The following is a 26,620-nucleotide window of genomic DNA, read 5'->3' as shown; positions in this document are numbered from 1 at the left end:
CATTGGCTCACATTTATTAATTCATATCTTAATAACTATTGCACATTTTGCAAAATGGTAAATAACTTTTCTGTTCGGATTGACCCGATCTACCTACACACTTCGGCTGATTCGTTCGTTATGAGACACCCTGTATATACGCTTCTTTTTCTTCCGCACCATAAGTTTTATCTTTCCATTTTATTGAATTAAATCTTCCGTCCGTTTTCAATTTCGTTCTCTTGGCGATATCAACTAGGATGCCATTAGAGCGCGAAAATCAATGTGTTGTTGTCGGTGCGATGCGGCATTCGCGCTATGTGCGTTTCCTTTGCATCGAGCCGTACGATCTCTTCATCGCATCACTTCTTTTGCTGCTCGCGAAGTGGCGAAGGTGGAGACCGAGTGATCGAGGCAAAACGATAGTATTGCGAATCCTCGAGACTATGCTCTTCTTTTTCTTCTTCTTGTTCTTCTTGTTCTTCTTGTTCTTCTACTTATTCCAGCGTGATACAGATTCCGCCGCGCGCGTCCACCGCATAACCGCGATAAATTACGAGAGTGAAAGACCGAAAGAGATAGAGAAAGAGCGAGCGAGCGAGCGAGAGAGAGAGAAAGAGAGAGAGAAAGAGAAAAAAAAACAGAGAAGCGGAAAAAGAAAAATGGACGCAGCTCGCTTTGCACACAATTTCCACGTGGTCAGGGGCCGGCGGTATCTTTGCGTGAAAATAAAGTGTCGTTGCGTGGCGAATGCACGCACGCTGCTAGATGCAACGCCGGGGAAAAAAAAAAGAGAGAACGCCGAAGAGAGCGTGGTAGCGAGATTCCCTTATTAACATTTCTTTGGGATTCGAGACAAGATTAAATTGACAGCGAGGATTTGTTTGTTACCGGCTATCCACTCTGTGTCTTTTTCCACTCTCTCTCTCTCTCTCTCTTACGCGCTATTTTTATCATTTCTGCTTTGACTATGTGGATTGTAAATAAATAAAGACTATCTCTTTCGTGATAATTTGATCGCAATATCCACAGCGAGAGTATTCTCATTATTGTATTAATATATTATTTATAAAATTACGCTAAGAAAGAGAAATGATAAATTATTTACATACTTATACACGTTGTCACTTTATACTTGTGAATTAACGAGAAGATAGCGTAGATTGTTTAGACATTTTGAAATTAGAAGACAAGATGATAATGAGGAAAAATCGCGATTGCTCAAAGTGTGTGTGTACGGTTTCTCTATTATGGAATCGTATCTTCGAAGTGCAGCTGTTAGTCCCGTAGATCTCGTCACAAGTCAAGTGACTGTACACTCGCGGAAGAGTGGTGAGAAGCGCCGCTGCATTAATAAGACGGCAGAGCGATCTCGCGCGCGCATCGGCGCGTAGACGGACTTGGAATAGCTCTCGGAATAGATTTCAACTGCACAGTAGGCCACATAATCTACACGCAGAGAGGGACGGAAGTTTATTTTCTCTTTGTGACTATTCGAAGACGCTACTCGTCCCAACCCAGAATTCGCGAACTCGCCTGACACGCAACGTGCCAAATCGTAAAGCGGAGCGTGTCGCGTGGGCGCCAAGGGAAAATAGCGGCGCTATTGTGGCGATTCTCCGACGCGGAAACGCATTTAAAAGATCGCGCGCGCTCTATATACGCGCAATAATCTCGATAAGTGTAAGGTTTTACGCGATATTAAATTTACGTCATACGTTGAGAATTTGAACGCGCGCAGATCAATTCTCGCGCTCGAGAGTGCGAGACTTCAATGCGCTTTGAATGCAATTTTCTTTTTTACGTATGTTTTTCGGCAAGAAAACAAATTAGTCTGTTGTTTCGTCTATTTGAAGACTTCCGGTTTTACACTCTGCTTGATCTCGGCAACGTCACGGAAGCGTGAAGCACAACGTATTATATATACGATCGTGTCTTTTTATCGCGTGCTGTGCTCAAGCTTCGGAACTTTTCACGCGGCTCCTACGCTTCATTAAGCCCGAAGAGATCATTCTTTCAGGCCTCCGCTTCTCTCTTCTCTTCTTCACGAGGTTTCACGAAGCTCCAATAGCCGGCAGAAAAAAGCAGAATCGAAGTTTAAAGGGAATCGCGAAGAAAGGCGACTTGAGCTCTCTTTCTCTTGCGCCGCAAGTTGTCGGTGCCTTTGACGCCTACTAATGAGAGGGCAGTGATTAAGGGAACTCTCTCGCGCGGCGAAGCGCGAGAGCGAAGAGAAGGAATACGAGAATAAGCGGGACGAGGTATAAAGCGGACGCAATGCTCGGACAGACAGACGGACGGGCGGACAGCTGCGGGAACGATGCGGGCTTTTTCGTGAAGTAACGCGATCCCAAAGGAACCACCGCCACTTCGTTAATTCGATGGCGTGTCGAACGAACTTATTATCGATCACTTGGAACGCGTCTTCTTTTTTACTCTTTCCACTTTCTTTCGCACGATCGGAAGGTGGACGTTGAGATATATCTCACACGTATTTCGGAGTAATCGAATTTTAAAGTCGAAGATCTAAATTTATTAATACGCAAGAAAACAAAACTTTTTTCTTGATAACACAGCGAAAGAGTTAAAATGGTTGTCAATAATAATTTCAAAAAGAAAAATTGAAATGTTGTCAAATTATTCATTTAAATCTATCATTAACAAAAACAAATCGTTTTTGTCTTACTGAGAAAATGATTAAAACTATCAAAAGACTTGATACGTACACAATACAATAGAAAAAGAGAGAGAGGGAGAACAAATCCAAAAAAGATAGAAAAGATTTAGTTATGTAACATATCTATTAAAGATAAGAATTATCAAGAAAATCGCGGTAGTACCTTGTAATTTTATTATTCAGTTGTATTTAGAAGAACTAAAAATAATGATTGAAACGTTTAGTTTTGTCAATCGCGTTAATTAAAAATATATGATTTACACAAAAACAACAACAACAACGTCTGGTTCCTATTGGTAAACTTTTCTCAATAAATTTGATTGAAATAGAATATGTGTTCTCCGAAATTTAAATCACAGAATGTCTGTCCCCATTTAACGTAGTATTTTCTTCTCTTTCGTCTATGTTCACAGAATCGCAGCAATTGTCCCCGTTCCAAACTATTGATACAGTCCATCTGCTTTCATAAATTGTGACTGCTCTAGAACGATCAAGTATTGGATGACTCATGCAGAACACGTTCCGTAATTTAATTAGAAGCGTTAGCTGTCGGCGAGTGACCTATTAAACGAAAAACAAACAATTTTCAGGTCTATCGGAATCCGATTGATTAGGACAAATGATGCGTACTTTTTCTTCTCTGATGTTAGAAAAAAAAAAAAAAAAAGCTAATATCGCGCGCGTTAACAAAAAGGTTATTTACCGCGTGACTATGGATTCTGACATTAATTCTTTCTCACCGCGATAACATTGCGCCGTACAGTTGGCATTAGAGCAATTGGCTAGCTGCCAATGACCGCCACTACCGCCAATATATTATCAAAAGAATCGAACGTACATATCTCGCTGCGAATTGAGTGTTAGGAGATCGTGTGTTTTGCTGGACACTGTTGTTGTAGATGAAGTGTCAGATGTAATAATGAAATACATAAGTTAAGGTAATAATTTTGATCAAATATTTTGAAACCAACTCACTTATGACTTGATGGATTTTGTGCGTTTCAAAAAACAAAGTAAATTTACAAAAAGATTTTATATTTTTATGAAACTAAATGTCAGTGGAATTTTATTTTTGTACAGATTATTACACGTGTTATCACGTGTTGTCAGATATTGTTAAGCTCAGATATTGACGACGTGTACACACAACGGAAGATTCAGTCAAACAATGAAACAATCTCATGTAGTAAATTATGTCGCGATTTCTTTTAATGTATTTTATGTGTTTTTTGTTGTTTTCTATTTATATCTTTGATGAAATTTATTTCTTTTTCTCAAAAAAAAAAAAAAAAAAAAAAAAAACAATCTATTGGAGAAAGAGAGAGAGAGAGAAAGAAGAAAACGAAGCTCCGTCTACACCGCGTCGTTTAATTGTGCTTCGGAAAATTATCTTCTAGATGCCAAGTCGCGTGATTCATCGCGCGCATATGAACAGGTAATCGCGAAAATTCGCTCAAAACTTGCGCACTTTCACTTAACAGACGCGATTAACCAAGACATGCGCTATCTTGTTGTGAACTTTCTTATGCGTCGACCGTTATCTCGCGCGACACGCGATAAACTGGTAACGTCAATTACGTTACGAGACTACTTGTAGATTGGTACCGGCATGGTGGCTGTCACATCCTCGACAGGAAGTGCCAAGTTCCGCTTTCTGTCGGAACACGCATCGTCTGGAATTGATGTCAACATTTTTATTTCATGAAACAACATTTCAAATAGATAGGATATTATAATAATTAGATTAATTGTTTGCAAGTTAATACCGTTATGAATTTTACACATGTGAAAGATGATACGTGACTTTATCGATTACACATCTTCACCGAACAAAATTTGAATAATTTTGCTTTATTAAAAATAATAATTGAATAATAATACTTGTTTTTACTTTAACTTTTTTAATATGTTTACTTGGTCGTAAAACACAAATGTTCCTGCAACTTTTCATAAAAATGTGCAAAAGAAGTCCAATAAGTCAAAATGCGAACAAAGAAGTCAGCTGAATGACAAAATAAAAAGAAAATAATTCTTCGCGTGTTTTTTTTCAATAATTCGAAGAATAGACGGGTCAAGGCCTTTCTCTCTTTTACACGTAACGGCTTACGATCGAAGAAAAACCCTAACTCACAAAGTGAGATTAAACGCAACTGCGGTTATTTAATCTCACTTTGTCCCAAAGAATGATTTATCTTTAATCCCTTTCGAACAAGAACAAACTATAAATTCTTGAAACAAACAAATTTAAACTTTTTGTCTAGAAAAGATATCTGACATTAAACTCTTGAAGTATTGTGAAATATTGTGAAAAAATTTATAGTGTTTAACAAGAGATCAGTGAACATTTCAATAAGCTGTTTTATAAAATAAACTCAAATGTAAATTTCAATAATTCATTTAAATGCGCTCATTATCTCATAAAATCCTTGCATATTTAATGCTAACTTATCTATTATCTGTTGAGACGATACCAAACAATATCTCAGTGACCTAACGATTTTTCTTGAGTTTCACCGACAAAGTCAGAGCGGTCGATTCAAACAAAAAAAGTCGCGCGGCAGTCAAAGCATCTTGGTTTAGGTACTTAGCTTTCATCTCGAGTCCACGGTTGTTATCTGAGCGCACCTACGTGTACATGTACACCCATCTACCTATCTGCTTATCTGCCGACCGTGGAGGAATCACCAACATGCGTTTCTACAGCGGTTAGAATGCAAACACAATGTAAAGTCGCGATAGCGCGCTAGTCGCTTCGCGATCTCAACATCGTTTCACACAAAAGTCGCGCACACTTGATTGTAATCAAATAAAAGTCGTAAAAAAAACCTTTTTATTATTTTTCGCTTTATGAACAGTAATATAAAATGCCTATATATTGCAAATTTCAACCAAAAGAATCTTAAAACTTAAAAATCCATTATAAAGAATTATTAAGACTTGAAATATCTAGTACCGATTTAAAATCCGGTTACAATTTAATTAAATGGAGATTCAACTCATTGGATTCAAAAATGGGTAAGAAGAAAGTCGGGAATTTTCGCAGGAAGATTTACGCCTCGTCACGAGATGACGCGATGTGAACGCGGCCTTATCGCGGCGCACATGCGCTACTGCACGAGCTCATGCGCCCACGCCTCGCGCGCATGCAGCGCACACTCCGGAATAAATGCGTGTTTATCGCGGTGGTGGCGGTGGCGGCACAGCTTTTGATGCCGGCAGCAGCTCGTGCGCTCTGCTCCTTCTTCTTCGTGCTTCTCTCTTCTTCTTTTCTTGACGCAGAAGAGGATCCTCGCGCGCAGATGGGCCCGACCGATTTACATAAGGCTGAGAGAGCTCGGAGCCCGCACCCGCGCCCGGGTCTTCCTCTTATTAAACGCGCTCGCGCACGCACGCATGTGTACGCACACGTGTATCCTTTATTAAGGGCGCAGGCAGCGTACAAGCGCAGCATCGCGCGGACACAGAAGCGCCGCGCATGCCTTGTTGCGCTAACAATACGACCGCCCACGTACGAGATATCTCTCGTTTTATTATTATCCTTCTCTTTCTCTCTCTCCTCGACTTTTCTTTCTCCGCCTTCGTTTCTACTTTCTGTCCTTCTTCCGTTTCCTTCTCCTTTGCTTGCCCTCGCCGCCCTTTCGCTGTGCGCGCGCGTGAACACACGACCGCCACTGCATCGAGGATGCAATAAACTTTGTATGTGCTGATTCACCGGTTCATTTCACTCTGCCGTCCTCGATATAAGACAATGTTCCTTTTTGCTTGACGAAAAATATAAAAGATGATATTCAATATGCATGTGATCCAAATCTTACATATCTCTCTCTCTCTCTCTCTGTTAAATAATAAATTATAGTAATAATAATAATTTACTGACATATATGTCGTTTTTCTGAAAATGTAATTCCTGTATTGTTAACTTCTATCTGATGAAGTTTTGGAAAATATAGTGTTGAAATATTTTGCAAATCAGTGTAAAATTTACAAGATGCGATTGTAAAGTCGCATTAATAGAACAACCGCAAGTGCGGTTGAAAAAAAAAAAGGATATATTGCAAGAGAGAAAAAAAGAAAGCAAGAAAGATATACTCCGGATAATGTCGATGTGTCACGTCTGACTTTGTTGAACACCGGCGTCGCTGTCAGTGCGTGAAAGTTCGGAACAAAGATAAATTTATACCAGAACTCCTTCACGGGCGTCCCCTTGTGTGGTTACGACATCGCATTCCTCCCTCTTGCGTCTTGCGCTTGTCGCGGTATATCCACGAGAAATGTGCGCGACATCGCGCACAATATTCAGCTAGATATAAAAGTGTCCACGGAGTGTCAAAGTGAAAAGCAATGATTTCCCGGCCCTGCTGAATTCATGCTGTTCCTCTTTAATATAACTTACTCTTAGATATAACTTAAATATAACTTCGTCTGTTAACATTTACAAATTACACGTTTCCCTCTAAGAGATAAATCATTATAGATATATAAAAAAAAATTTTTTCAAAATCTTTGTTAAGTCAAGTGATATAAAACTTTATTATTAAGTAATGCTGTATAAGGACTAGAATATTAAATTTTATTGTATGTATATTGTAGAGTAAATGGGGATATTATATACAGTCTATGGCCATACAGAAAAGATGGCCATAGACTGTAATTTCACTAATAATTATTTAATAGTGCATTTTTGTAGCCATTCTTAAAGATAAGATCAGTATTTATAGTAATTTATGTGCGTACACTATTTAAAATAATAATATTGTAAAAATTATATAATATTTTTACTTTCAACTGCCTGCCAAAGTTTTACGAATGTTCACTAAAAGCTGCTGTAACGTCGAATAAATTACAATTAAGCTGCCGTAATCAATGTTACTTATATAATAAAGGTACATACATTGTAATGTAACCAATAATTTGTGTGTGTGTGTGTGTGTATTTTCATTTTCATTATTTATTTATAAATACTATTTATTTATAAATGTTTTATCCTCACACTTCGGGAAAGATAGCCTATTTTGTTTTAAAAGTAATATAATTTATATATATATATTTATATATATATATATATTTTTTTTAATGACTAGTACAATCTACAATGTATTTAATCATCAAAATAAAAATGATTTTTTATTAATTGTTAATTGTTTTTATAGTTTATATAAAGTTACGTTTCATAATTAAAAAAATACTGTGCATGAAAACATTAACAACAATATGTAATAATTTTTTACGTACAATAAATTTATTGTATTTAACATATAATTACTAAATATATAATTAAATTACATAATTATAAGTTTTACTTATATTTTTTACAAACAAACTTTTACAAATGTATGGCCATCTTTCCAATAAAGTTGGATAAAATGGCCAATGCATACATTTTAATATTTTATATATTATTAAATTTCTGTTAAGTGTTTTCTCTTTAATTTCGATAGTTATTATTACTTTAAGCTTCAGTGAAATAAAAAAAAAAACAATATTAAAAAATAACAAAAATAAAGATCTGTTTTTTGCATTTAAAGAAAACTATGGCCATCTTACCCGGATTTATCCTATTGAACATCATATATATTATATTATAAAGAATTAGGTAAAAAAAGTATTAGAGGTTTGTATTAAAAAAGTATTGTGCAAGAAAACGTTAAGTATGGTGAAATTTCACAAAAATTTAAATATAGTATTTGATTGTTTAAGATCACATTTCTACGTATTGACAAATGCACCTTTGAAATAGCGAACGGACGAAGGCAACGAAAAACAAACGAACAAGATAAGAGTCGCGGAAGATTCGCAGTCGTCGAAGAAATAAGATGAGTTATCGAATATTTGTCACAATTGTTTAAATTATATAATATATATGTGATCACGCACAATATATCTTATATGTATACATATCTAGATAATATGTCTTAGATCGTCACAATCAAATAGAAAACTAGATATTTATTTATTTGTGATTTCGACAAAAATATATCGTGACTTACAAAAGTAGCAAATGTAATTTGAACAGATATGTGAATTTCATCAAAGCGACAAAACAATTGATTATTTTGCGTGCAAATCCCGAAAGCGGCGCGATATTTACGAGCGATAACAGTAATTGCTCGCGTGACCGTTGTCGGGCGAGAGAAATTTTCTGGCATTTGTCCAAGATACTCGTCAAAAATACTCAAACATTAGCTACGCACGCTCGCGCGAAGAACGATCGTGTTACCTCGGCGCACGTCTATATTCACTGGACAATTTCTAGCGCGGAGACCGGAACACGCATAGCGCGCGCGCATCGTTCTCGCTATTATTCTCGTTCTTTCAACGGTACTTTCTATCTCTTTTCCGAAACAAAAAGTCACGGAGAGACAGAGAGTAAAAAGAGAGAAAGAGGCGCGGCTATAAAGGCATCGGCGCGTTTGCATTGTCAGTGACAAAATAAGAGAGGGCTCGAGATCAGTGACGTCACTATCATAACGTACGAGGAACATATCGCATGACAAGAGGAGTCCCGGGAACACAGGACCCCGCTATGCTGACCCCGCTGACCCCCGCAGCTTTCTGTGGAGCAGTACGTTCCGGAGACCGCGGACCTTTAGAGTCCCCGGCTCCAAACTGCAAAACACGCCGACACGGTGTGGCGCGTACATACCCCCGGAAAGGGCTTGCTCTCTCACGAAACTCACCGCTACGTTGAATTTCGGACGCGAAACGCGATATCCGCAAATGTCGTTTCTTTCTTTTTGGCGTGCTTCTCGCCGGGAACATTTGTGATACGATTGCAAGAAGCACGGTTTTTAACGACATGGCCTTTTTTGTAGACTTTATTTGAGGCGATTTTTGGCGATCGTTTGGTATATGTATTGTACGATCGCTAAAAATCGCTTTCAATGCGACGGTTTATCATAAAATCATAAAATCAAAACACTCAAAATTATTAAAAAAATTTTCATTGTTAGAATATCGAATTTTTATTAACATTACAAATATTTTATTGTAACATGTGCTTTTTGTATTCTCATTTTCGATTGTAAAACCTATTCACTGTGATGTGTTATTCTACTTGATTTTTATTCTAATTTGAAAGTATTTGCAGTAATAATCTCGATCAAAAATTTACAAGTTTACGGATCGACACGTTCATCCATCGGACCGGCATTTACCAGCAATAAGTAACGATAATTACAAGCTAATGGAGGCGATGCTCGTGCGTCCGGTACGCGCCGCGGTGGCGCAGCGATGTTTTGCATTCGATATTTAAATTAACCGATCGATCGGCCGTGTTCACCTCGCACATTATGCAAATGCCGTGAAAACATGTAAAAGTTTTCTGCAAAACCAATTACGCCGATGCGACACACCACCACCGCGCCCGCCAGAAGTTAATTGCAAATTTTTGCACCGTGCAATCATTACAACCTCTCGTCTTTTCTCTTCTCACCGCTCTTGATTATCATGAAGAAGAAAAGTAAAGAGAGAGAGAGAGAGAGAGAGAAAATATGAGAGAATATTTTGCATTTCTGCGTACCACGAAAGCCGGGCACGAGCCATCATTCTTGAAGTGCAAATTCGAGTCGACAGCGTATATTATTATACTGCTTAAAGTAATGGAAACCGAATAAAAGAATAAACGAAATATTCATAACCGTTAACTATACGCGACGTAAATGCAAGACCTTCACCGGTAGCAACAAGACACGTCCGATGCCGACAGTTTTTTCTTTTCCCGCGCATTTAACATTTATCTGGTTGAAGTAATAAAGATATCGCTGTGCGGTGGTACAAGCTTCGATTCGGTGTGGAACGTCTTTCAATCACAACGTTCAAAAAATATCCCAAAGTACCTTCACGCTACTTTCTTGCTTACATGTTACGGCGTGCGGATACACAAATGTGAAAGGAACACGTATCTGTGAGATGTACCGACGCAATTACAAGAGATGTAATGACAAAGGTGTATATTTAATTTGTGCATTTAATTCGGATATATATACATACATATATATTGTATTTCTCTTTAAATTGCGCAGCTTCTGTTTCTTTTTAATGAACATCTAATTGTGGTTGTCACTACACGCAATTTCATCAAATTTCTCATCTCATCGCCCAGTAAACACAAAATAACGGTAACGTAACATTAATGTTATAAATTTCTCACTCAACAATGTAACTGCTACGTACAAGGCATATTACATCGCAGTTACATTGTTGAGTGAGAAATTTATAACATTAACGTTACGTTATTGTTATTTTGTGTTTTACTGGGCGTATGGTTGAAAATCAAACGCGGGAAACACACACATCGAGCGCGAGTTCAATAATGGCGTGATCGTTTGTCACGTGGGTTCGCCTATTTAAACATCACGATCGGTCGACAAGTGTCGACAGAACGACTGCGTTAGCCTTGATACATTTCGCCTACGCGCGGCGTTCGTTCGTAGAGAACGTGCTTTTCCATCTTCCGCGTGTCGTACACCACCTACGTGGCCTTTAGCTATACCTCAAGGACAGCATCCCGCACCATCATTATCGCGACTCGAACACGCGTGAATAGGCGGTGAGCAGCCACCACGGCGATGACGAGCCGTAAAGCTCACCTGAGGTAAACATCCTCCTCCGCTCGTTCCCGTTTTCTTCGCGCGCGACGTGAAAAAACAAGTTTATAAAGAAGTTATAAAAATTCTTTTTCTTCCTCTCTCTGTGTTCTTTTGAAAGAGCGACGGCCGACCGCGTAAATGTTCCTGCAATTTCGTAAGGAAACGTCGTTTCCGTTTCATAGAATCGTATTTCGCGAAAAATCATTTGGAGATTGCGCAACTCGCGAATCGAGAGAAAGAGAGAGAGAGAGAGAGAGAGAGACACTTAATTGGATTGCGTAACGATAGTTAGGTGATATAAAAAGTGGGCGGTAATTAATTCTATCATTTGTCGTATCCGCCGTGCCGACCGCCGTAACGTTGATCGCTTGTTATTACTAGATACATTACAGCAACCCGTTTTTTGAAACCATGTTTCACGAGACACCTGAGACATCTGACTCTTGCGAGACTTATCACGAGTTTGTAACAGAAGACTGCTACTTACTTCTCAGAAAGTGAAAAAAAAAAAACGTTTGTTTTTAACATAAAAATTATGTGATACACACGCGGCGACATGTCACAAATTCCGATGGAACTGCTCAAACGTAAAAGGATTCTGCAAAACGCGTGGGCCGAAACAATTTTTCAGTAAGAATAATTTAATTAAGATAATCGCTTGTTTATGACAATGTATCGCGACACGCGACTTATCTCAAGTGAAATTCGTTTTTGCGCGAAGAGAAAGGACGCGCGCGAGACCTAATGGTCCGGGTGTTTCAATATAAACGAGGCGCGCACGTATACTAAGTAGTTATTCTTATCAATGAATGGACGCAGCGATATGTGATTTAAATTCACGAGCTCTCCGGAGCGAAAACGAAGAAAACGCGGTACCCAATGCCTCGTGGGCAGAGCGCAATGTGTGTATTACGCAAGAGATAAATCAATGATCCAGACGCGTGTATATAATTTCAATGCAATCTCTGTCCACGCGCGACACACGATGCATAATTTTCCATCGCGACAACTCGACGGGAAAAAAAAACTTGCAAAATACATGATTTTTCAAAGTAAACATTGTCTCGATATTAGCGCAATTGTAATCTCTAATCATGTGAATAAACATGTAAAAAGATATTTCAGATGTCATCAGATTATAGAGACGTTTAATGTCTGTATGCTGAAAGAGCTAATTACAAATAAATTAACAATTTTGTTTAAATTAAAATCGGAGATCGAAGATTATGTATGCAAAAAAAATGTCATCAAAAGATATCACACTAATCTTTATAAATTAATCACGCTACTCTGTACCTACCGTGTTTTTCAAACTTATTTTATCGCGCATCGTAATCTCTCCCTCCGTCGAGCGTGTTGCAAGTGAACGGCGGCAGATCGTAACACGCTCCGCGAGATATTACCGCGAAAATTGCTGGAATAAAGCCGATGAAAGGCAAAGGCGAGGCACGAACCTTCAACGTTGTTTCGCACCATGCGAGGGCATGCCGGGTGGTCGGCCGGTCCATTGTGGGTTACTGGGTCTAATTAGGTAATTAGCAATTTGTATCTCGCCTCAATCAAAGTCTTTGCGTAACCGCCACTCGAGGCTACGCTTTGCCGAGGAATTCACGCAGATCGTCTCTCTTGACGATCACTCCCTTCGCTCCCACCTCGATTTAATCGCGGAACTCGTGAAAGTGTCCGCAAAAAAGCAAAACAAAAAAATGACGAAAAAAAAAAAAAAATCGGGACCGTACGTCATTTTTCCATCCGGTACTTCTTGCTCCTCACAGGACACGAGTAATTATTCGCGCGCACACAGGCCGGTAATTATTTTCATCATCGTTCTTTTTTTCGCCATGTGAATCGAAGCCTCTCGCAGAAAAAGAGAGAGAGAGAGAGAGAGAGAGAGACGCGCACCGATCGTGTGAGATGATCGTGTGTGGCGGTATCGACTGTGGGAGTTTGCGAGAATGATGATGTCGCGCGAGAAGTTCGCGACTCAGAACAATTAATCGCGACACCTGAAAAAAGTCGCCGCAGGTGCGCTGCTTTGCAAGTTCGTGCGCGCGCGCGCACATATATATATATATATATATATATATATACATGTCTGTATATATATGCGCGCAAACGGCAAATTGGGCGTACTTTATGTCATGCGTAATTTACGCGTCGCACGCCGCCTTTTCGCTGCGAGGTAATGAAATGGTAATAACTACGTTGCGATATTTGGGGACGAACCGTTGCCGTTGTCGTCATTGCTAATGTGGGAAATGGCGTGCGCGACCGTGGCCGGCAGAAAGAAATCGCCACCGCCGCATCGGCATGACAGGTTTTAAACGTTTAAGAGCGACATGAATTCTAAGTAGCCAGGCGAGAAAGCGCGTCGCTCCAATTTTCGTGCGATGACGTTACGTTACCTCGACGAAACGCGCTCAAAGAAAAAACCAAGATTACACAGACATCACTGAATAGAATAGTAAAATGGAATAGAATTTTCAAACAAGGATCTCTCGAAAGTTAGAAAGAATTTTTCTAACAAATAAGTACCTACATATGTCGCTATGAAAATTACGATCGCCACCGATTGACAATCTGTCTTGAAATTCTTGAAAAAACGATTTCATTACGTACCACAATATAAAGATACGCGATGTTCGTAATCTCAATGGGAAAAGCAATGGTTTTTAGCCACTAGGTTTGTTCAGGTGGCCACGGCAGTATCTTTTGCGAATAGAAAGGAAGAAAGGGGACGGCAAACGGAAGAGAAGGAAAGCAGCAATATGCCGCACGGTGACGCGTTGGGATCGGGTCAGGTGGCCGATCGATTTGCCGCGGTCACAATAGCGCGTGGGCCGTCAGAATTGTCCTGCGAGCGATTTGCGATGCGCGCGCGCACGCGAGATCTCTTCGAAGCCTTGTATCCCATCGTCGTTGTGGTGACAAAACCCCGCGAGCCGCGAGACTTAATTGCGTGTTACGGGATCTTTCTGTGGGATCTTTCTGGTCAGACAAGCACTTCATCTTATTCTTCGAGCTTGGAGAAAAATAGACTTGACGAGTACAAGTTTATTTATTTTGCCAAAAAGTCTGGTCAGAGAGATTCTCTTAATTATTTTGTTCGTTTGATTTGTAGCGTTTGGAATAATATTGTAAATTAAAATTTTACATTATTATTCATTAAAAATACAAAGGAAATAGTTTAAAAAATATCAACAATAATTATCAACGCGATTTTATTATTTAATGTTAATCACGAGATAAAGTTCGGCCAAAGTTTCTCATCTTGTTGACAATGGGACAATTGAGTCGTATAATTGGCATGGCGAACACTCGAATAGACGTCTTCAAGGGCACGATCGGTCGCGAAAGGAAGAGAGGATGTCCCGTTGAATTCGCTACACGTGAGCAATGCGCGACAATCGGTTCTGAGCAACGGAGGTTAACGTTGACATTCGGTCACCAGAGTTCTTTGGCTCAAGAGATCCCTGTGTTTCACCTAATCCTCCTCTTACTCCTCGTCTTATATTCCTCATCGTCGCAATCACGCTCTTGCTCGCGACGCGGCCGTTCGATCGGCCCCATCCTTGAATACTAACGATCGTCACTTCCTTCCTCCCGGCAACGTTTTCTGTGTGTGTCGCTGTTAGTCGCTGAATTTTAATTTGCCGTCCTGTTTCCATGCACTAATTCTTCCGTTGTTTTTTTTTTGTCTCAACACGTGTGCAAATTTCAATAATGTTTTGTGTAAAATTAACTTGCAATATTACATGTTTTTATAATCCCGCGTGTGTAAAAAAAAAATTAAACAATTACGGCAACGCCGCTTAAGAGGTAAAAAAAATAATTGTTTCGATCGATCGGAAGGCACGTGGCCGAGCAACGCGACGTTATAAAACAGCGTTGTTACGTGCGTAGGCTGCGCGCGCAATCGCTGAACGTGCTTAATTTTTTTTCGCGCATGCACGCGCGCGCGATTTTTGCGTTCGCGGCACACTCGCCGATTTCAATGCGATACTTTCTGGCTACGCGACGGCTCCGATTCGACATATCTCGATCCGGTTCGCCCACGAGTATACCGAGGTGCCCGTGGCGCGCGTATGAATATGCAACGATAAAGTGCGATTTATTTATAAGTATGACGCCGAAGATCGATCCTTCCAAAGCGGTCGCGCGCGGAAAATTATGCGTGCTTATGGTCGAAATGCAAAATCGTGTTGGGAAAGGTCTTTATCCGGCAAAGGCGTTACAAAATGTTGAATACTTAAAATCTTGTTTTCTTCTATCTTGCGACGCACTGAACTGATTCGCGTCAACGTAATATAAAATATAGAAAATATCTAAAAAAAAAAAAGACGATATATATATATCTTACATTTTTTCTCAAAAACTTGTTAAATAATAATTATGATCTATAAATCGTACGGTAATATATCTTGTTAATATTTTTAAAGAAAGGGAGATGATTTTAATGACAGTCAAAGATGCGCGGTTACATAATGTACTTTTTTTTTTGCCAAAATTGACGGAATTTATACAAAGGGTTGCAAGTATACAAAGTGGGTTAAGTATCAGAGGTCTGTCTCGGTGAGACCGTAAAAGCCCGCTTTTACGGTCCGGCAAAAGACGAAAGTTACGATCCTGCTTTTCATTTAATTAATTTCACCGTCGCCGTGAACCAACTTGCGCGGTCGCCCTCGAAAATCAGGCGATTGTACATGGCTTTACGTACGCGGTTCGTTTGCGCGAAGCAATGAAAAACGCGGTTTTCGCAGTCGCGTAATTGGCCGTCGCGCCGGTGGATACTTTTCAAAGTAGGATCAACGAGCGGTCATATAATTAAATCCGGTAAAGGCGCGCCGTGTCTCCGCGAACCGGGTTTACTTGACGATAATGCGCGCGACTTTCGGACGTTTAGATGAAAAAGCGCAAACGTGCTGCTCGAAATGATGGGTTTTTCTTAAATTTCAACCCACCTTCCGGAATCAAGAACGTTGTAAATCCGTCTTGTTAACTGGATCGCACAAAAACATTTCGTTAACATAATGTGTGAGCACATGCTGACATGTCCAATAGTTCGAACAAATACGTAGTACTTAATTGTAACTGTTTAATCATCATCTGATGCTCTTAACACAAGAGAGGCGACTTTAAAAATAAACACATGTTTGAATATACAAAATTTTTGGTAGTTTTTTTTTTATTTATAATTGCCGTAAATCGTCGGGTTTACACAATGTCTTATCTTAATATAATGTATTTTTCATCGGTACCTAGCATTTCCGTCGGACATGTAAGACCGTCTTGATGAATGCAACGGTACGAAGGTCGCGGTAGTAAGGTATGAAAGATAAGAAGAAGCGTGACTACGCGCGCGGTGAAACTCACTCAGAGACTCGCTTGAAATATATTTGTCATTCTTATCGTGTTGATGTTCGTACAGATACGCGCCGATAAGCGTAACGATCGATGTGAGATCTGACATCGCGGGTTACAGAAAGAGGAAGCTGGACTCTCTTTTTTTTTCTTTTTTTTTTAATTATGAAATCTCTCAAGTATCTCGATTTGTGACGCCAATTAACGCTCGGCATGAAATTCGTTTCACGCAATAAAAATGTCTTCGCATTCCACGTCGTTCTTTTTTTTTAACGTATTTAAAGATCTCTTTTGACATCTTTTAACTGAGTTTTTGTTTTATATCACAGATAACATAATATTAGATTGTGCGTGAGCTCTGTAGATATTAGGATAATTTTATTTTACTCACTTTTCGTAATACAACTGTGTTTAAAATTTTATATTATATATATATAATCTCATCATTATTTTATTAATATTTTTTGTATTTAATTTAGATTTAAAGTTGTTTTGAAAATAATCGTCGGATCAAAACGTAAAAATTGCACAATTGTTAAATAAAATTACCTTAAAGTTAAATAAAATTACTTTACACCAAGATCTTGTGTGTTTAGGCTTTTATTGACGGTTTTCAATCTGCAATTTTTTTCGAATTTAAAGAGTTTGAAACAGATTGAAAAGTGCGAGATGTGATGTAAAAATAATTTATAATTGTTGCAAAAAAGAAAAACTACTAAATAACAAGAAAGATTACGACGGATATTTCAGCAAAGTCTCAAATCGGTCCGCACCCTTCTGCCGCGAGAATTTACGATTGTCCACGCGAAAGCGTAGGTAATCGGCGATGATATCATCGTTATAAATAGGTACGCCTCCTGTCTCTCGTGTGCGCAAATGTACGCGTGTAGGTACAGCTCTCACACGCGAGTCTGCACCTACCTGTCCTGCACGAATATGTCCGCGCTGTCTCTTTTTCTCGCATATACCGTCGCACGCACACGCGTCAAAGTGCGCGTATCACATACAGGTGATTGAGCTTAAGTATCGCTCGAAATTCACACTATCAACTTCGAGATTCGACAACAACTGTGTTAAAAAAAATACAGTTATGCGAATTTATTTATTTATAACGCTTGATGTAGTACAATAATACGGTAATTTCTGTGAAAAAAGCTTTATTTTCGTTTTCTTAATATTAATTCGCAATAACAGTTGATACGTCCGAACACTTCTATTCATGGGAAGTCGCGTTTCGAATACGAAACAAAAGCAACTATAGCTCAAAGAATAAATTGCCGATTGTCGGGCGCCGATAATTGTGCGGAAGTGACGAATAGGTTGGAGAGCTGCACTTTGCGCGGCGATAAAAGTTGGACGTGGCGCAGCGAGCAATTTTTTATTGGATAAAAAATCGTAGATTCCGAATCGATAATCGAACAGCGCTCGCGAATCGGCGTGCAACGTGCCGAATAACGAGCGGATGATTACAGCCGCTGTGGATATAATGGCGAGGATGCTCGCGAATGTTGAAAAGAGCCTTTCTCTCGCGTAGTCTTCTTCGATTATTATAGGCGTCTTCGAGAGGATGCTCGTCATACAACATTGTGGCGCGTGTAACTGCAACGACGCACGCTGCAACGAACGTACGCGCATAATAATGACGAGTACCGCCGCGTGCGATTTTAATCGATCGGAAGCGATTGTCGCGCGGAGACCGTTAGATCTTCATTCATCGTTTATTCCGGACGTCGAGAGACGTTTCCGTTTTTAAAACGGAAGGGAGGTCGATGCGTCGCAAAAAAAAAAACAGTGACGGAGTAAAGTAGACTACCTTTGTAAATTCAAGCAGCATCGCTGACTTGAATCAGAATAGGATTTTTTTGTTTTTATGTAAAAAAGATTTTGTTAAAATGTACTCACATTCTTTGTTGCGATCCATGGCGTGCTGGAGCGGGGAATCGTCGACCTCCGCCTTCGGCGGCGATTGATTGCCTTCGGCCATCTCCGATCCCGATCCTGAAACAGCACTCGCGGTCTCTCTTCCTTCCGTATCTGCCGCTGCTTTATCCTGCTGCGGCAAGGATTTCGTTCCTTTCTTACTGTTTCCAGTGTCCCTGCAGGTCCAAAGATCGGATCGGAAAGAAGCAAAACGCCGCCGTTTTGTGAATTAATCTTTGATACATCCCGCCTCGCATCGTGTCGTCTCGAAGAGAGACGCCGATCGTCAAGATCAAAGCTTTAAGTGTCAATCGGATTCCGAAACCGTCGAAGCATGTTTTTGCAACGAATGATGAAATGACGGATCAATCGACACTCAAGCGAACGATGTTTTCACAAGAAAATGTCAGAAAACGATTGCGCGTTCTTCTCTTCGAGTTCGAGACACGCTTCTTCGTAAAAAATTGACGAAATGTTTTTTTATTTATGTCGAGATGTAATATGCGCGCAAATAAAACAATCTAATTCTGTATGTTACAATTGACGAAAAATTGAAGTTTTCAACAATGTAAATGTTTTTTTATTTTTCTATTCGCGCAATTTTAGACCTTATATAAACGTAAAAGGAGAAACGTCATTGCAAAACTAGCAATCTCCAGAATTTTGGAGTTATTATATCCTACGTGTAATTTATTAGTTAATCTATATTGTGAAATTAACGTATGTATTCTTAAAGTAGCACAATCCTATTGAAATCAATGTTTGAAAATCATAGGTAATCACTGCAGTTAGAAGAACAGGTTTTTGTTAATTCTCAAAATTAAAAAATACAAAAATAATCTTACAACACATGTAGAGAATGTCGAGTCTCGCGCGTGCTCTTTTACCAAGCAAAAAAAAAAAAAAAAAAGTAAGAATAATCGACTCAAGATATAAAAATATTGATATCGTGATGAACGTTCGCGCGTTATGAACAAAATGTCACGCAAAACAGTCGCCCCCGTATTTCTGACGAAAAAGTGCTGAGAAAATTGCGCGCGCACGGCGCTCTACTGTGTCCGTAAGAAAAGTGGCGAGTCGATTAAAAATTTTAAAGCGTTTGAGCCAACGATCCAGGGAGGTAGTTTAAGATCCCGAAGGGAAAGTTCCGAGAAAAGATTACTCGTCACAGCTGGAGATAGGAAGCCGGTCGTTAAGAGCGTTTATATTCTCGCGTAACGATTACACGCTGGTACTGATACTAAATTGCGGGTTAATCGCTCGCATGGTGCAGCCCTAGCCGAGACCGTACGATCTCGCAACTCGCAGAGACGGATTAAGGCGCTCGCAAACCCAAGAAGTGCGCGAAAAACGATGTTAAACGTTCAAATATTATTTAAGAAAGAAAATTTATACCAAAGACTGTAATCTCATTTTATTCTAAAACAAGAACACAAATTTTATTTAAAAATTTTAAATAATAAAGTAATATCCTAAATGTTTTATTACTTTTTGTATACTTTATGTTAATTAAATTGGATTTTCGTAATAAAAGTTTTCAATGTATCGGGAATCTTAATCCTCCGATAATTCCCGTTAAAATCCAGCGATAGATTATATCTTAGCAGCTACTTAGCGGCATGTCTTCTTGCAACTTTGCGATCGCGATTGTACAAGGTCGATGTAACGCATTGCGAAGCATAAAGCTTCGTCGCGGATTAATTGAAATAATGTTTCGCCGAGGTAACGCACAAACGATACAGAGACAAAGCGCCAGAAAAAAACTCGTTAAAATAATCGAGACAAAGTGTCGAGCGATGAACGCGCGATCGACATTACGATTATACGCGTTTTTTATCTTCTTCTATTTATATGAGAGCGCGTATCGATTACCTATGTATATGTACTGCCGTCCTTAGTTAAAATGTTCTGTCTCGCATTCTGTTCGCGTTCTGTTTTGCATTTTTCAAGATATATTGCAGTATTGGAAGTTCTACACACGTTCCATCTTCTAAATGAAGCTAAAAAGTTTTAAAGGCTTTATAGATGTCTAGAAAGTTTTTAAGTCCTTAGTTGTGTCCTAACTGCTGATGGCACAAACAAAAGAATAAAACCTCAGTTCTTCCGATTCTTCCGATATGCTAGATAGAATATTTTAGCTAAGGAGGACAGTATAGAAGCCGATAGAAAGTGCTAATGCGACTCGAATATTCTCTTTATTTTGCTATTTTACGAGGTTTTATTGATATTCGACTGATTTTTGAAGCAGTCTCTCTTTTTTCTATTGCACAGTAATCCGCATACAACACCGTGTACAAATATAATCTCACCTCTCGTATTTGGCGTCTCGTCTAGGGTTTTTCCTGTCCTTATCTTTGTAGCCGTCGGTCTTTTTCGCCTTGGACTTCGACTTGGCGTCGCCTTTGGCGACCTTGTGCTCGCCGCCGTGCTCAGTGACGATGACCACGGCAGCGCTGTCGTTGCAGGATTGCGCGCCGGAAGCGCTCGAGGACGTGGAGGAAGACGATGTCGATGCTGCTCGGCTGTTAGTGTAATCCTGCATGAGGAGCGTACCTCGTTATCTCGTATTTGTTCAACGAGCGCGCCAGAACGGTCATCGACTGCGTATTCCAAGCCGCCGATTCTGATAATATGAGGAAGGGAGAAAAAGATATGCTTACCTTAAACCACTCCGGATAAATCGCGCTGATGGTATCCAGAAGGTCTTGATCGAGTTGAATCCTCCAGAACGGGGAGCCGCTGTCCAACCTGTGGCCAGACTCTGAAAAAAAACAAAAAAAACAAACAATTAAACAAGTCGCAATTTAATTTATTTTAAAAGTTTTTAAAATTTCCAACAAATTCATGTGTTTTTTTTTTAATAACCACAAGTTTCTAAGATTTCAATAAATTATCTTGGACTTTGCATTATCATTTATATATATGTATATGTATATGTATATATATATATATATATATATATATATATATATATATATTATATATATATGTGTGTATAAATTATATAAATGCATCAGCATCTCAATAACAAGAATAATGAGCGTAAAATAGAAATTAAAATGTGCAAGTATTGCGAGGCGCGAAGGTCGAAATCCTTGAGAGTCATTCTTGCTACATAAGGGTTAATAGTGCCTCACGAGCCTAATACGCCTAAAGACGTATCAAAACCTCACGGAATGCCGGTCTCGAGCGTTTCTTTCGCGCATTCCAAGGGATTCCCTGCCTAATTTAAACGTTCGCCGTGTATCGAGGAATCACCCGATGAAACTCTGAGGAGGCGAAGAATGACTTCGAGCACTCGAGGACCGCGTCTTCGCGAGGACGCACAGAAAAGAACGGGGAAGGAGCAGAGCGCTCCCTCGTTACGGTGACATTCTACGAGGCGATACGCGTGCCTTGCCTTCGTAATCGAGAATTGAGGGGAGAGGAAGAGATGAAAAACGAGGAACGTTACTCCCGAGGGACTTTCAAATACTCGGATCAACGAGGGAAACGCGATTTTTGCAATGCCGTTAGGATAAAACGCATTTTCTAGAAACGTGAAGAGCACATCGACCACCTTGATTTTGGTTTTATCGCGTGAAACGCGATATAAATCAAGCGCGTAATTTTTTAACTGTTATAACTTGTGCAAGTTGAGAAAACAACTTGCAAAGAGACATAATTACTTAGAAAATGTAACGCGTATAAAAACTATTCAAAAATATCAAAGTACATCAGTTATATTCAAACTGATCAGATTTTTTTCGTACTTCCGCCTTTTCTGATGTTCCGCACATCGTGAATCAGCACGATAGTGTGCGATAAGAAATCCGAATACATCCCCTGTATTCGACGGAGAAAAGAAAAGAAAGACTTTACCTTAACCCAATAAATGGATTATGTTGTGTGATGCCGACGGAACAACATAAAATGTTCAATCAGTATGCGCGCGCAGTGAACAATTCGCTATAAATCACGCGCCGTGAATCATTCGCCGACATAAATCTAGCCTCGGTCTTTGATCAGTAACGCTTCTTAACCGGCCGGACGCATTAGTTAAACGCGGTACTCGCCGTCGTTTGCGGGACACGCGCTGAATTCAACCCCGTGTGTTGCCTACATCCGATTAGGGGAGGGGGAGGGATCACAAAAAGCACATCGATGATACGGATTGCCTAATGGCGCCAGTTCGAGAATCCATCGCAGAAGCGACACATCATCGGTGTGGATCCGTGTGTAGCGATTATAGATTTATCGGACGCGGTCCATCGCGGGATTAACGACACAAAAGTTCGTCGATATTTGATATATATTGCGATTTGAAGTACACGGTGATTAAATTTTTTTTCTTTGAATCTAAGCGTATAGGTATAAATTTTATAAAACTAATTTTATAAAAACTATGAAATAAAATAAATCCGCCAAACTTGAATTTCGAAATTTCTTGACTTTTCTTTGCTTTTGATCGCATAATTTTAAGCGGAACAAGCATCAAAGATCTTCCAGCCGCGGGAAAGCAACAAACATCGAACATACGAGAGGAGAATCTCTTATCCACCGCAGGATATATTCCGCGAAAGATCCCGAATGCGAAATGCATTCCTCGGAAGCGGCAGCGGCTATGTTGTATCGGCAGCGGCCGTCGAAATTCGGGCAAATAAATCTTGCGCTTTTGCCTTCTCTCTTTTTCCTCTCCTCTCGGGTTCCCTTCGCGATCCAGTTGCGCGCGCGCACGTGTACGTACTACGCGTGTGTACGTACGCTATACGCTCAAGGGAGCAAATGCGTGTTGTTCCGCTCTTAGGTCTGCCATGTCGAAAGCTTCTGACTCACTCGCTCCGCTCGTCACAAGCTACCCGTTGCATTGGTAGCTGCGAAAAACTGCACGCTGCGCTTCGAGAATGTTGTCGGCATGTACAGGGTGTTCCTCTTCGGGCGCGCAAATTTGATTCGCTCGACAAGAACCGCGTTGCCATCCTCTTGCTGCTTCGGATCGTTCTTCTCGCGCGCGTCTCTTTTTTTTTCGTCAGCGTGAAATTTTTATCATAAAATTATGAAGAGCGATCTCTCTTCTTACCGACGATCGCGCGGTCATTCCGGAACTTACGAAAATATCTATTTCATATTCTCCGACATTTTAAGCATGATTGAATTAATTGAGAAATCTATGAAGATTTCCGATATATATTTCATGCGTCAATTCTTAACTAAAGATATTTTCATTTTTTTTTTGTTTTTATAACGCAGACAAATAGCATACGTAAACGATAAATGTTACCAAGTGGGATCCGCAAAGAAGAATTAAAATTTTTGTCTGTCTTATTGTATTGAGTTAAATATACGAAGACACAGTCAAGCCGAAGAAAAGATAAAGAAAAGAGCACGAAAACAGAAAGAGAAAGAGCGAGAGAGAGAACCTCCACAACGTGGAGATTCTCTTACAATAGCCGTAAGTTTTGCCGTTCATTAGAGGCGAGGTCGTGGGTCACAAGAAACCGCCGTGCTTTGTACTTCGTTCCTACACATGTGTGTGTATGAGTTTATATATATATATATATATATATATATATATACACACACACACAATATACATATATGAACTTATATGTACGTAAAAGTTATGTACAAACAATATCCACGTACGCGGAGATATATATCCTTTTTCCCTGCGCTATTACTATCAAAAGCGCGGATTACGTCAGCTGTGTTATATAACGTTGATAATTTTTTAAATCTAGAATTAGCAGATTCTTTATTTAGTTAGTAATTTTCGTTGATTGAACGTAAATTGTGTTGATTGTTTTCATATCACTAACTTCCGACATTGTAAGAAATAAAAGAGAAATAATTTTTTTTCATTTATTTTCGCAAACAAACAAAAGTCGACACGCGTATATAACAAACGTGATAGCAGTTATAATGGAACCGGAAAAGATCGAGGCATGAATTCGAGAGACACACCGATTTTTCACAGCGAGTGTAGAACCGATTACCGCACACAAAGACAACAATTGCGCAAAAAAACACAAAATTAATCGCGGAATGCATTTTTAGACGCATCTCTTCGTTACAAGGCACATGTGTTATTTAATACAATCCTGTCGGTCGTAAAGTTTTGATTAGAGAGACACGACGCGATACAATTATCGTTAGAAGAAAGTATCGCGTCCTTTCGAAGGAAGGTATCAACGGCCGGGATACCGAAGAATTGTGCTCTAACGAGTTACTCGCGCGCTACAAGTAGTTATAGAGTAACTCAAGCGACTAATCAACGACGCGTTGGAGGAGGTGGCGCGTCCGTTGTTCCCCTTCTGACAACTGGACCCTCTCGCGAAGAAGACGCGCGAGCGAACGTTGCTCGCGTTATACTACTACATACGGGGTGTCTCTTTGTTCTCTCGAGCGTCCCACATGGCTTGCATTGAACCGGTACGATTATAAATTGCCCTGAGAAAGCGCGGATGGCCTATGTGGCAAGCGCATCGTGGCGGCCGGTATGCACTCTCAGAGGCATATACGAGAGACAACGAATGCATGCATGCATGCATTGCATGCATGCACGCGTGCGTTCGCTCGCTGCGTCCGCGTGAAACACGCACAAGCGCGAGAGAGACTTATTTACCGGAGGTACAGGGCCCACTTAACCCGTAACCTCCAGCCAGCTTCGTATATCTTGTCGACAATGCGTACCAATGAATTCAATACCGCCCGTACTTCTTCGCTCCTCTTTCAACCACCCTCCGCGCCTAACTTCCTCAATAAAATTCGCTCCGAGAAATATGATGCAACACGTCGAATGGTAGCTTTTAACGCGTCATATTTCGCATCGTCTTTTCGCCGGTTGTAACGATTCTTCGAAGTTTCGACGATAAAAAATAAAAACACAAATAAAATGTCAGGGAACAAACTTTCCAAATTTACCCGATAATCCGTAAGAAGTCAACGACACCATTATACTGGCTTAGCGACTCCTTCCGCTCAGATTATTTCTTCATCACGTGCTATCTCGACGATCGCGCGTAGGCGGGACGCGGAGCGGAGATCGTCTTGATCGAGCGCACGTTCGATCGGCCGGATCGAGCGCGCTACCGATCCCCGGCCGTGTGGAACGGATCAACGATACCACCATTGAACCGCGCGCGATTTCTCCTTGGCGAAGGTAACGCGCGATGATGGATCGTGGGTGGACGCGAGGTGATCGCACGGAAGAACTCCAATGGTCGTCGAATTGAAAATGTGTTTTGTTTGGAGTGTATATACCGTTTGGATCTCCGCACATCGACGTCGTCGTCGTCGTCGTCGTTGTCGTCGTCGTAACAGCCGGTGAAAGTCTCGTTCTTGGTCGCGCAGGATGATTGATACCGTTGGCGCAGCTCCGGCTGGACAACACATATCTCCCTTCACTTTGTCGCTAGCACCAATTTTTTGTTTCTTGAATTTAGAGCGCTTAATCGACATTATTTTTTCTTTCGAGAAAGAGATGTAAAATTAAATTAAAAGAGATTCGGAAAGTTTGAAAAATATTGTTTCCATAAAAAGATAAAAAAAAAAAAAAAAACTAAATTATTTAATCGAATTTTTGACTCTCCATAAAAAACAGAGACTATTAAGATTATTGAAATATCAACTTGATTTCAGCTTTACGTTCATTCATCTTTTTTTTCAAGCAGTAAAATGTTGAAATTATCCAGAAGTGTTACTAAAGCACGTAATTATTGCCGTATATTTTCCATTAGATACGAGTCGATAATTAAATTTGCATGTCAAAAGTTTTTCCTCACTATCGCGACAAGACTGTCTCTATAATCGGCCAGCCAATATCCTGCACTTGGCTCTCGCCGCAAACATATAGTTGAGAATGACATCATCGACAATCTCCGTCATACACCTAACGCGCGCGCGTAATCGCCGAGCGAAGGCGTATCAACTGTGCCGTATCTTATTTCCGTAATATTCCTTTATACCATCGCGATCTTTTACCGCGGATCGACGACAGAGACGGCTATTTGTCGAGAAGGTTGAGATAGGTGAGAGACGGAGATAGACAGATAGATAGATGGAGAAAGAGAGAAAGAAAGAGAGAGAGAGACGAGGGGAAGGATGCTCGTTCTTA

General features: G+C 40.0%; 1 protein-coding gene across 3 annotated transcripts in view; it reads right to left on the bottom strand.

The window, feature by feature from the left end:
- LOC109860221 (MKL/myocardin-like protein 1) overlaps positions 1 to 25,801 on the bottom strand; it is a 60,945-nt gene extending 35,144 nt beyond the window's left edge. For 2 of the 3 annotated variants that reach the window (XM_020439156.1, XM_020439157.1), the window contains exons 1-4: positions 25,768 to 25,801; positions 21,186 to 21,286; positions 20,835 to 21,061; positions 18,508 to 18,701 (exon numbers count right to left, since the gene is read on the bottom strand). In XM_020439156.1, coding sequence (XP_020294745.1) covers positions 18,508 to 18,701; positions 20,835 to 21,061; positions 21,186 to 21,286; positions 25,768 to 25,786 — 541 coding nt within the window. In that variant the 5' untranslated portion in view covers positions 25,787 to 25,801. Of the gene's footprint in view, positions 1 to 18,507; positions 18,702 to 20,834; positions 21,062 to 21,185; positions 21,287 to 25,767 lie in introns of those variants that run through there. The other variant, XM_020439160.1, reaches the window with a different exon arrangement.
- Between the last annotated feature and the right edge of the window lie 819 nt (positions 25,802 to 26,620).

This window comes from Pseudomyrmex gracilis, unplaced genomic scaffold (assembly GCF_002006095.1).
Source record: "Pseudomyrmex gracilis isolate BER0280 unplaced genomic scaffold, ASM200609v1 scaffold_349, whole genome shotgun sequence".
NCBI classification, from domain to species: domain Eukaryota; kingdom Metazoa; phylum Arthropoda; class Insecta; order Hymenoptera; family Formicidae; genus Pseudomyrmex; species Pseudomyrmex gracilis.
The sequence above is the reverse complement of the archived record's forward strand: the minus strand, read 5'-3'. Positions and strand labels throughout refer to the sequence as shown.